This window comes from Numenius arquata, chromosome 1 (assembly GCF_964106895.1).
Source record: "Numenius arquata chromosome 1, bNumArq3.hap1.1, whole genome shotgun sequence".
Taxonomy (NCBI): Eukaryota; Metazoa; Chordata; class Aves; order Charadriiformes; family Scolopacidae; genus Numenius; species Numenius arquata.
The window spans coordinates 116,514,617-116,527,272 of NC_133576.1; the positions used below are offsets into that span (position 1 = coordinate 116,514,617).

The following is a 12,656-nucleotide window of genomic DNA, read 5'->3' on the forward strand; positions in this document are numbered from 1 at the left end:
CAATAGCATAGCAAGCTTTTAGCCCCAAACACTACACAGTAATATCCACTATATATCCCCCTTTTCCCACGTTCATGGCATTATGAGCCGCAAAACAAATCGCAAGAGCTTTAACACAAGAAAAAACACCAAATACTCAAAACATCACAATGGGCCATAGGAATAAAACAGGAAAGAATTAAGATTATTATCAGATTATTATAACCTCTTGCAACAGAAGGCAAATTATTTAGGTAAAATGCCTAAGTGATCCTGGGAACCTGGCCACCTTCCATGGCACAGAGAGAGGGAAAAAAGAGGCATAACAAGAAAGGTCCAGAGCCCCAAAAGCAGATTCCACAGGCCAGTACCAGTATCTCATCCATACCTATGCTCACCTCCTCTGGTTTCTATAAACCTTTCCTAAATTACCAGTTACAGAGCAAATATTCCTCTTGGAAGAGTCCAGCTTAGGTAAAGTGGGATCTGACTGGTGGGTCATAGGTTCTCACCTTTCATAGCTCACGTGGTCACAATGCTGTTTCTATAATCATTTCACCACCAACCAATATTGAAGTGGTCTCTATTCATTGCCCTAAGCTGGGCTATGGAAAAATGCTGTTTCTGAGCTGCTGTGCTACAGTTTGCTGGTGCTAACAACCAGACTCAGAATGACTGTGCCAATTTGGTGCTGCTTTTATTAGAATTTTTCCCCCTTTTAAGCAACTACCTTCAAGTACCACTTTTCTTTTTACCAGAAATAGGAAAGCGGAGTGGGATAAATGACTGAATCATTACAGTTTCTAACAAAAGTAGCACAAGCTGCCCAGCTACAAATACGAGGCACAGAGTAACCACTATGGTGCAAGAATTCTGTCCTGACAGCTCTCAGACTGTTTTATTTCTTTCATCAAAGAATAAAAGGCATCAATCTGCAGCTTCAAGAAGTCAGTCACATTGAAGCACGTTATACAGCAATTTCACAAGGGTAAACTGACCCAATTTGAAGCAGTGGGCACTCATCCAATGAAAGAATATAGAAGGCAGCGTGTGAAATGACTGACTCACTATATCAAAATGAAATTTTTCAATATCGTATCTAAATGGAAAACCAAGAATTTTCATGGCAAAGTAAAAATGAAATGACTGATTTTTATTTCCCGTAGTTCTCAACTTTTTGGGAACTTTATGGGAAACTGAAGTTCCTCTCTCAAATATTTTAATTTCAATGAACCAGAAAATTCCAGTTTCAAAGGTTTTAGATCCTTCTGACTTGCTCTAATTACATTATATTACTTTGTGAAAACAGGAGGTATTAGGAATCTGAGAAAAAGCCAGCTGATATGACAGGGTGGTAGTAATGCCAGCTGACTATGAAGAAGAAAAAGAGGGCTTGTTCATTGCCCTGCTTGGTATACCCCAATACTGCCTCCTCATTCAAAACAAGAGGCATGTTCATGGCTGGTAAGGGAAGCAGGATGACAAACTGAGTTCCAGAGCTCCCTCAGTGCATTTCCAAGGTCTTACACTTCACACGCCAGAGGTGTTACTTGAATATGGGAATGCACATTTTCTTCAAATTAAGAGGAATATATCTGTTCAACTTGCTAATTTACTGCTTAAAAGTGACAGAATTCTCAAAAAAGCTTAAGGAAAATTCATTTCTCACTTATATTCCTTAAGCTCTTTTGAGAAACCCAGCCTTAATGTAGCATCCCTCCTTTCTTTAGCAGGCTGCTGTGTCCCCCATTTCCTGTGCTGGTGGCATTGCGGGGACAGCAAGCGGACGCCATAAGCCCAGACAGTCTCTTGGAATTAGCCTCCATCACTGTGAGGCATGGTTTGCGATTTTATTAAATCACCAGTTAGCTTCCTCAAAAAAATTCATATGACAAGTCATCTTTGGGGGACACCAGGCCATCTCATTTCACGTCAAGTTTCAATGCTAAAGGTACACAGAAAAATGTAGTATTGTCTCATAAAGTCAGCTCCCGCATTTCCATTCACAGCCAGTCACCCCCACATCTCACCAGTTCCTTGTGCTTTGTCTGTTTTCCTAATATTCCTTTTTCCTATCACCCCGTGTTTGGTTACAACTCTCTCTGGCCTGGATTTTTCCTCCTGATGGAATACGTTAACTAGTGATGGTCATTCTGCTATGGTGGCCCTTCTGTCTGCAAACACTGCTTGTACCCAAGTTAACATTGTACTATGACAGGAAAAGAAATGAGGAATGAAATGAGTGTACTACCAAAAAAATGTCATCACTGTACAGTCAGGAGCCAGTTGAACTTCCATTTCAAACCTGAGGTCAGCATTATTGAATTGATTTTGAAGCAAAATGTTGTTACTTACAAAATACAAAACAAAAAATAATCACTCAGCCTGACAATGCAAAATATTCCCAACCTACTTTCTCAAAAGAAAATAAATGCTGCATAATTCTACCATTTCCATATATATATTTAAGTTAAGGAACCATAATTAGAATAATTAATCAATAACTATGTTCAACAGTTCCATGCCTGCAGCAACAACGAGATTATTCCTTAAAATGTTGAAAGTTATATAAACAAATTGAGTAAACTTTGCCCTCAGCTTTGAAAAACAACTGATCCAGCAGAGCTACTACATATTCAAAAGAACAAGAGAAAAGCTGACTGACAAAAGGCATCGGAAAATTACAGAGAACTCTTACAGGAATGTGTGACCAACAGCCACAAGTCTGTCCCCGCTCCCCACCCGATGTCTTTTCTAGAAGCAGGATCAAAACAAACAGATGCTACTATCTTCCCAACTGTAAAGCAAATAGCTTGTAAAACATAATCCTGGTGGTGCTAACATTTTCTAGCCTTTAGTAAGGGCATTAAACTGATTAACCTACAAAAGCATTCCTAGGTTGACTTTTGGACTTACAAAATAACAGAGCATTTCCATAGTATAATCTCTCCTGGCCAATTTTAAACCATTCAGCTGTCTTTTAGAGGTGTGCTGTGCTGACTAAAACAGAAGTCAAAGCTCAACTGTTATCATGAGACCTGAAGTGCAAGTATCAAAATTATCATGTGCAGACTGAAGTGACAGCCACTGCAAACGTGCGTGGCTCCCTGTCAGGTCAGGCTCCCACTGAACAGCACGTCGCAGGGTGTCCCACAGGACTCCCCAGCCTTTCAGCATCCCAGGCTGGCTGGATCCTGAGACGTGCAAAAGCCCTTGTGCTTCCCATCATGCAGAAGTCCCAGAGCCCTGGCTGCCTGGTGGCACTGGGACCACCCAGGGTCCCAGTCCCTTGGTTTCTACACCAGCTGTTGTAAACTACATCTGTAGCCAGTTCAGTAACTGGGAGAATTTAGAATATGGGCTTTTTTCAGAATCAAAACAAAACTAAACTTTGACTTCTGCAGTTCTCTATAACACAGAATGTTATCTTTTCTCAGACTAAACATACTAAAAAAATGAAGCAACACAAATATGCTTCACTGTGGCCAAATCCAGAGGTTCTTAAATTGCTTTGTCTTACTCCAGTGTGCATCTAGAAGGACCCTCCCTGCCAAATCTCCAGAGAGATATACTACAAACTTATCAGGCCAGGGTTCTTACGGGTGTTTTTGTGCTCTCAGAGTAGTGTTGAAGCTGTCACAAGAAGCCAAGAACTGCTATCACTAATATTCTCAACAAACTGTTTATTGCTAATACAGCTTGTATTTCTTCTTTTTTTTTTCCATTGAACTACATTCTCAGACTTCAAATCTTGCCATGTGTCATTCTGCTATGAATTTGCAAGCAAAGAGGAAGAAAACAGGTTTACAAGTACTGTTACCTCTACTGCCACCAAATGCATCAAAAGTCTCTTTTCTCAAACTGTTACAGCTCTCTTAAAGTCAGATTTTTGTTCCTACCATTAACCCTGAAAGGCCACACACTCATTCCTCCAAGGGCTATCCATGACTGCTAATAGCCAATCTAATTTTATTGATACTGAACTTTTATCCTTTTTGCGTGTGTATGCATATTGTCCTTTAAATTTTCTTCCTATCATTGATATTTACAGCCAGGAGCATTTACAGAAAGCATTGGTGTGAATCTAATTCTTCCTCTTCCTTGGTATCCTTTGCCTCCTACCCAACCCATTTTACTGAAGGCTCCAGTCCCTTGCGATGGCAAATATCTTTCTCCTCTAGTGCTTAGTTAATTACTCTTCCTTTTTGACAACCTGCCTCCCCTTTCTGCTGGCACATTTTCTCTCCAGTGCTATAATTCAGGTCTTCTTTCAGAAGCCAGTCTCTTCTTTCATGTATTTCCTAAACATCCCGAGATGTTTTCTATAAACTTCTTCTTCTGTTCCATTATATTCTCAGATTTAATCTAAAATCAGCTTTCACAGTTACCTGAGACACTCTTCTATAAACTTTGGCAGGCAAATACTCAAGGATGAGTAGTTTTTATTTAGCACTTAAAATAAATAGCACATACCCTATAATTTCTACAACCGGTCATAATTGCATATGGGGCTCACCTCCCCTACTTCTTCAGAAGCACTTCTTCATCATTTCTTCTTCTTTATTTTTACCATCATGGAAAGGAAGAAGAAAATATCCTTGTCTACATTTCTTTACAAGTCTCTACTAAGCAGGGTCCTTTGGTTGCTTGGCTTCTTTAAAACTTTGCCAAGATCAGCCTTGCACCTTCAGATTAAGTTCTGCAATTTAACTGTTCATCAGCAACAACCAAACACACAAATCACACACTCAGTTGGGAGGATTAGCAAATAGCCCTTAAACTCTGCCAACTACAAACTGTAAACCACAAGAGACCACAAACTGGAGCTGAGTTAACTACAGAGCATCTACATCCACGTGTCTGTTCTTCCCTGTGCCTCCCAGAGTTAGAAGGATATGCACCATAATCACCAAAACTAGTTAAAATGAGACACCTCCAAATGCCCACACTCTGCACTGCTCTCTATTCACTGTCCTAATGGTCGCTGCTTGCCAGCGATACTACCAGCTGTTTAGACATATTCATTGCTGCTGTCTAGTTGAAGAAATACTGAAAGATAGGGGGCAAAAAATCTTTTGTTCCCAAGAGTAGACTGGGAACAAGATGCTGTTACTCAAAGAAGGAGTTAATAAACATGAGGAACGAAGCTAAGGTAATTGCCCAAAAAACTGCTGGAGTCCCATTCTGATTTAATTTCCACCAAAGCGAGAGAGATCAGAATTTGACCTTCTACAAGGTGGGCACATGATGAGTGAAGCAACTCTCTCTTACGTCACAGAGCATTTCTTCCTCACAGAAGATGACGCTTCCAACAGAAAAGACTGTCTCTGCACTTTCACCTCCTGATGGTTGCTGAAGAGAGCGTAGAGAATAGCAATATATAGCAATAGCAAGACAGCAATAGATGGTTGCTGTCTACTTGACCTATCATGGGAAAAGCTCTAAGAGCTCCTTGCCTTCAGTGAAAAGGGAAAGGGGCTAAGAAGTGGTGAACTATCTCAAATTAAAATATACATTTTACTCTACAAAAATTAAAGCTAGGCTTTATTTTCCATGTCTCAACAATATCCTTAAGCACAGATAGGAATTATGCCCATCAACTACCATAAGCACTGGAAACCTTCCATAGAAGCCAGATGAAATGGAAACTGGAGAAGTTTGTCATATAGAGGGAATGCACGGTAACACAAGCCTTTCCACACACTGCACTTCAGATCCCCTGAAACCATAACAAATACAGGTTCTCTTCAGCTTGAGGAAGGAGGCTGATGAGGAAGAACATAGAATATCTCACATTTTTTAGGTTTTATTAATGTGAAATGAAAGAGTATCAAGGAGCAGAAAGCTTTACACTCATGTATCCAGTGAGACTTTACGAGATGTTAAAATTTTGTTGCCCTTATCTATATTAAACTGCTGTTAATCAGTAGTCATTATCTTTTTGGCACTGAGCAGAGCCCTGCCCAACATGTTAAATAAAAACTTTGATCCTAAATGAAAAGCACGCTACTTAAAAAGGAAGCATACTAGATTACCTTGGATAGGAACCAGAAATCTCACCTAGGTACCTCCAGCAACAGCTACCGCGACAATTAAAAATCAGGCACATGACACTTAAAATGAGATACGAAAACACAGATTTGGGTCCACCTATAAAATTAAATACAGATTTGCAGCTATAAAACCCATAACTACTAAGCATTAAAATTCTTATAATGAACAGGGACCCTCAACAAATTCTCATCCTCATAATGAACAGCAGAAAAGTTGAGGTGGGACTTAACGTATCCACAGGCTTGACCTGGTGCTCTTCCAGACAGAGAACACACAAATTCTGCTTCCATCTCACTTCAGTCACCAGCATAGCCTTTCCAGGTCCTGCCTATTGAGTTTTAGTAAGATTTCCTATCATCTCTAAAAACCTGTTCAAGTTCTAGAACCCCTACACTTGAGGAAGGCCCACTCTTTGGGGCTTTGAGCAACCTGCTCTAGTGGAGGTGTCCCTGCCCATGGCAGGGGGGTTGGAACTAAATGATCTTTAAGGTCCCTTCCAACCCAAACCATTCTATGATTCTTCTATGATTCTTACTTTTCCATGATAACACCTTATTCTCCACATAGTCCTGATAGTTCTATAATTAAAATCAAAGTACCCCATAAAGATAACATATTGCTTTTTTGTTACAGTGGAACGTTTGAAAACATTCAATTTTTCAAATGTGTATGAGATCAGGTAGAAATGACAAGGGGAAAGTTACATATTCCATCTTTGGAGCTAATTTTAATAAAATGAGCATCCTTGAAAGTCCAAACTCCTCTATTTATCATCTTTTGAAATGAGACTCAATTTATTTTTTTTTCTTTTGATGACTAAAGCTTGAGAAAGGTACACTATAGCTGTTAATATTATTTGTAAACGTAGTATAACCATTCACAGCTACTGGCATAGAAAACTGCAGCATCAGATCTCAATTTGCTCTGTGGTTTGACTGCGCTTGTTTGTCATCTCTGACATTTGAAAGATACTTGATTCAAATGATTAGTGATTAGAATAATCACTACTGCAATAAATTCTTTGCAAATATATACCACCCAACTGATACTCAAAACGAGAAACAGAAGCAATTTCTTCTTCGTTCATCTTTGAATTAAGTCTTAAGAAATCAAGAATAGAAAAAAAATTAAAATACTATTACTTAGAATTATTCCTTCTTATTTCTAAAAATCCTGTCTGTCTTCACAACTACAATGAGACATGTTACTTTCAGGAAAATCCAGAATCACTCCATTTGCACTGAGTGAAAGTTTGAAAGTTGTCTGAATTTTGAAGGAAACAACATGCACTGAGAACAGACCATTCTCCTATGTTGTAATTACTGATACTTTATTAGGTTTAGCACTGAAGGTCAACAAAAGAGTACTTACCTTGTGTTTTGGAAAGTTTTGGAAGGGAAATCAGTCTGTTGCTATGTGACTGGTTTCCAGGCAGCAATTCCACTCACTTCTTCAGGGAAACAACGTGTTCTTCTGTTTCTGCAAATGCTGTTTATATTGAGTAAATCCAAGTATGTTCAACTCAGACAATATACTGTGAACCAGTAATGAAAAAATGCATTTGCAAGAACCAGAACATAATACAATGACCCCTCTCAACTTCTGTCTGGAGAAAGAGATGCCTCATATACATGACAGATTGCTGGCATTACCTTTTCTGGCTATTGACTCGAGAGAATGCCAACTTTTATGAACTATACTTGTTCCATTCAATTTATTTTGTGAATAAACACATACAGCTTCCTCCATTTCTTACTATGTTTGAAGGGCTTAGATATATCAAAAGCGACAAGTGTCAGTGGAAATACTATAAAAGGGCGACGTCTTCACCGAATACTGATCAACATCCTTCAATAACAAACCAAGGATACATCCATAAAATGTTTTTTCTTACAAGTTTTTTTTTTACACTATTCTTATTTGCTCTGTATAGAAAATGTCTCTTTCTCTGTGCATTTAGCATCTGTTGTGACTCACTTGTGGAAGTTCAGAAAAATGAAAGGTAATTAAAAAATTCAATACAATAGGATGAAATCCATTCAAGCTAAATTTAAACATTATTATTCAGATCAAACTTCATTGCCCTGTCTTCACAAGCCCTGAAATGAACAACCTGAATTGAATCAAACTCTTATTTGATTTTTTATTCAGATAAAAAATAACTCACTCAGAAAGATAGAGCCCAAAATCTACATGCATAACTGTTGAATTTTAAAGAACTTAAAGGAAATTATTTAGTCTTTTAATGTAATTAGCATCCACTAAAATAAATTAGCAGACATCAGCTTTCACTAGCTATTAAGCCTTCCACTTATGAGTGTCTTTGGTTTGAATAAATGCAGAAATACGACACTTAAAACTGCATATTGTAAATAAAAAAAAAAAAATCAGAAAACACCCATATTAAGAGTTAATCTGCTTATTTGCTAAGAATCAAACATTAATGACAACGCATTTTACCTTTTAAAAACCAAACACATTCTGCAAGCTCAATTTCCCTTGGGAGACAAGAATGCCACAGAGAAGGAAAAAGCATTAGGAAGAAACCTGGGACCAGACCTTTTGGGTAATATAAGTAGCAAAAGGGGTTTTTTTGGGTGGGATGATACTACCACATCTTTTCTGGTGGGGCTATGAGGACCATATCTCCTGGCAGCACTGTTTGATGCTGCACGCACCCACCAGGTTACATGATGAAGCGGTACTACTGTACAGCCTTCTGATCTAAATCAAGGTTGTGTGTGCTCCTGAGAACAACTGACCAAACTCACCGACAAAATTATATGCAACCCACAGACACACATTAAAGAACATGATTCAAGTTGCAAAGTCAAACACTCAAGAATCATCTAAGAGAAAAATTTAATTTGTATGTGGAAATGTGATTCACTTCTTACCATATGCGGTACAACTTAATCTTTCATTACACGATTGCATATACTTTCTCTATGGTTATCAGGCTGCATAGTCAAAGAAGCCATGTTTTGTAGCTTCCTACTTCATTGCTTGCACAAGTTGATAGGTCTAGTATCAATAAGCTATGGAGATGTAAGAAGGAAAAGGAGGATCTCAGTGTTAAAGCCGTACTTCTCTGTCCTGAAGAGTTAGGCTCTATCTCTGCCTCTACTGAAGGCTCCTGATGAGTCAGGGATGGGAGCTCTTCTGCATAAACTGCACATCCCCTGTTTTCTCTGTGGGTGATTTGAGATTTTGGGATCTGGACTTGTAGAAGAGCTAGAAGTATAATATAACTGACCAACATTCTAAAAAAGATCACACGCCAGGAACAGGGCACTAACAATCAGTGGACACTTCGGGTCTTAATTGCATCTGTGTTTCAGCTCCTCATTTATGTGTAAAACATGTAAAAAATGATACCTTGCTGCCTTACATTGTTGTGTAAAAAGAAATGTCCACTAATTGTGAAAACCCTGAATGACAGTCACTAGGACAAAACCAATCATAGAATCATAGAATGGTTAGAGTTGGAATCCTGAGCTTCTGTCACTAAACCAAGTATTGGTAGACTTTCCAGGTTTAATTATACTTTTTAATTGGTGTATGAAAGTCTATGCCTCAGTTTCCCACCTAGTAAATAGAAAAGCACCTTCCTTCTCCATAGGGCTTTTATGAGAACAAGCATACGTTTGAGATTATGAGAGACTCAGGTACTCTGGTGATGTGGGATATAAATAGTCAAGACAGACAACATTATGTAAAAGCCAAGGACAAAAGAGGTGTTCATCTTTATTTGTCTGTTCTCAGAGCCTTGGATTAATTCAGGTCTGAAGTGACAAATTCAACAAAGGGCAGAAGGGAGAACCACACAGAATATGCACTGACTCATTAACTGCCCATTTTGCACAGCAAAGGAGGGACTTTTAAAAAAAATAAAAAAAGTGACAGGCAACATTAAAATTCCACCTCAGTGAGCCTACGACCCTTGGAGTTGAAGGATTCCAAGGTCTGACAACCTGAGTGCTCAAATTTCCAGCTTTAATGAATTCTTTTGCATGGGATCTGGAGGAAGACAGAGGAATGAAGTTTCTGCTCCCCAGGTCCTGTGCCGTGGGCACCGAGCCGGCAGCCCGTCCCCTCGTTCACAGCCCCGCTGCCTTCAGAATAACTATGCAAAGTAGAGCAAATAACTCACCACCAATTATTCAGTGACCGTATGAAAAGCGTAATGGTCATTGATAGGTGATGAAGCCTTGCTGCAAAATTTGGGGCTAATCCCTAGGGGAATAGTTATATACAGTTAGTTATATGTAGTTATAGGAGTAACTTTACCCATAAGCAGACTCACTTAGTTCAGTGAACTGAAAAATCACAGCGTGAAACACGGCCAAGTACACCCCAAGGTACTAAATGAAGAATTCAAAGGCTTCAAGACCAGGAATTTAAGCTGAATTTTTACCCATATCTTCCCCACCTATATTTTCTCTTGACTTATTTGTAGCACTAACCAATGCAAAGGTAATATAAGGAAGTGGCAAAAAGTTGAATAAGACATGCATTGGATGTTTTCTCAGTGTTCCCATCTCATATATGATACTCATTAGGATACAACTCCTGCCGGTAAGTGTACACTGGGCAGATGGGCATTAGCAGTTTGTGAACGTGTATTAAGATAACACCCTAATGACCACACCATTCCAGTTAGACGGGCAGGATCCTTTCCCCTGTCACTGAAAGGATTTCTACACAATTCTGCTTAATTCTCCCTGAGAATCCACAATGTTTTCTTCCAGCAAACATTACAATCACACTATATACGGGTATACTGCATAAAAATGATGTATAGCAAAGTACTTACGCCACTTACTAGACTAGGCTAGGAGCAGAGGGGTTTTCTCCCCCAAATAGTTCACATTGCCAAAAAAAAGCCACCCTATGTTAAGAAAATCTCTCAGTATGGCATTTCGGCCAGTTCTACCATCTCCATTAACTCAGTAAGATTTTTTTTATCCAATGCACAAAATTCTCTTTACAGTCATATTAAGCACTTCCACAGTAACTTGAGTAAGCCAGCACTGAACTAGCACAGCTGAATCCATCCACTCACCCACCCAGTACGGCATCACAAGCACTGGGGGCAGGACTTAGTATTTCTGCAGGACACAGCACTTTAACTCGGCATGTTCCCACTAACTCGAAGTAACCTCAGATACAGAGAAGTTGTGGATGCCGCATCCCTGGAGGTGTTTAAGGCCAGGCTGGATGGGGCTTTGAGAAACCTGGTCTAGTGGGAGGTGTCCCTGCTCATGGCAGGGGGGGTTGGAACTCAATGATCTTTAAGGCCCCTTCCAACTCTAATCGTTCTATGATTCTATGACACCTTCAGCCCACAAATTGGCAGCCTGTGCTCTGTCAGGCACATCAATTTGGTTTCCACTCCAGCAGCCGACCAAGGAACGGCTCCCCAGAAATGGGTGGGCTGATGGCATCTTCTGCACCCATCCCCTGGCACGACCCGGGGTGGCCGAGGAGCCATGGGGGCCCTTCCTGCCACCCACCATTACCTGGAGCAGGTGGTGGGCCGCCCGGTAGCCGAGGCGTGGGCCTCCCTGCACGCCAGGTGGCAGCCGCCCCGTGCTGTAGCCATGCCAGGCCACCACATAGGGGTTGTCCATGGTCAACCAGTAGCGCACCAGCCCACCGAAATGCTGGAAGCAAAGCTCGGCATAGTCGTGAAAGAGCTGGGGCAGGACAGGGCTGGCCCAGCCACCGAAGGCATCCTGCAAGCCCTGTGGCAGGTCCCAGTGGTAGAGGGTGACGACGGGCTCGATGCCCAGCTCCCGCAGACGTTCCAGCAGCCGGCGGTAGTGCTCCAGCCCGGCGGGGTTGATGGGAGCCGTGCCGTTGGGCAGCAGCCGGGCCCAGGACAGCGAGAAGCGGTAGTGGGAGACCCCCAGTCGCCGCAGCGCCTCGGCGTCGCGGAAGAGGTTGTTGTAGCTGTCGCTGGCCACGTCGCCGCCCGCCGGCCCCGGCGGGGCAGACCCCGGCGGGGTAGCCGCGCGGTGGGCGAAGGTGTCCCAGACGGAGGCGCCTTTGCCCCCCTGCCGCCAGCCGCCCTCCGTCTGGTAGGCGGCGCTGCCCGCCCCCCAGAGGAAGCCGTCGGGGAAGGTGTCGTGGAGGAAGAGCTGGTCCTGCGGGTAGGGCAGCCGGGCGAAGCGGGACCAGGTGCCCGCGCCCTGCCCCGGCGCCCCGAGCAGCGGCCGCCACAGCAGCAGCAGCAGCAGCAGCGGCGCGGCGGGGGCCATCGCTCCCGGCGGGGCTCCGCGACGGCGGCTACCTCCTCCCGGCCCCCCGCCCCCTTTTATCTCACCTTCCCTCCCCCACCCCCCCCTCCCCGGTGGGCACGGCTATTAATAATTACCTCGGAGCTGCCGTCTGCATCCTTCCCGCACGGCTCCCTCGGGGAGAGCTGCCTCCGGGGGCGGGATCCAGGGGGTGAGACGGGGCGGGCGGGGAGGAAAGGGCGGCATCGGGGCGGGAGCTCCTCGGGGGAAAAGTGGACCCCTGCGGGGTCGCCTCTCTCACACGCACCCCTTGTCCCTTAGGGCAGAGATCCCGTCCGCGGGTGACAGGGGCGGCCGTCGCAGCCCTCCGCCCGCTCGCCG

General features: G+C 42.5%; 1 protein-coding gene across 1 annotated transcript in view; it reads right to left on the reverse strand.

Moving 5' to 3' along the window:
• Positions 1–12,296, reverse strand: part of KL (klotho) — a 48,582-nt gene extending 36,286 nt beyond the window's left edge. The window contains exon 1 of the mRNA XM_074151773.1: positions 11,556–12,296. Within this exon, the coding sequence (XP_074007874.1) occupies positions 11,556–12,296 (741 nt within the window). The remainder of the gene's footprint in view (positions 1–11,555) is intronic.
• Positions 12,297–12,656: the final 360 nt, after the last annotated feature.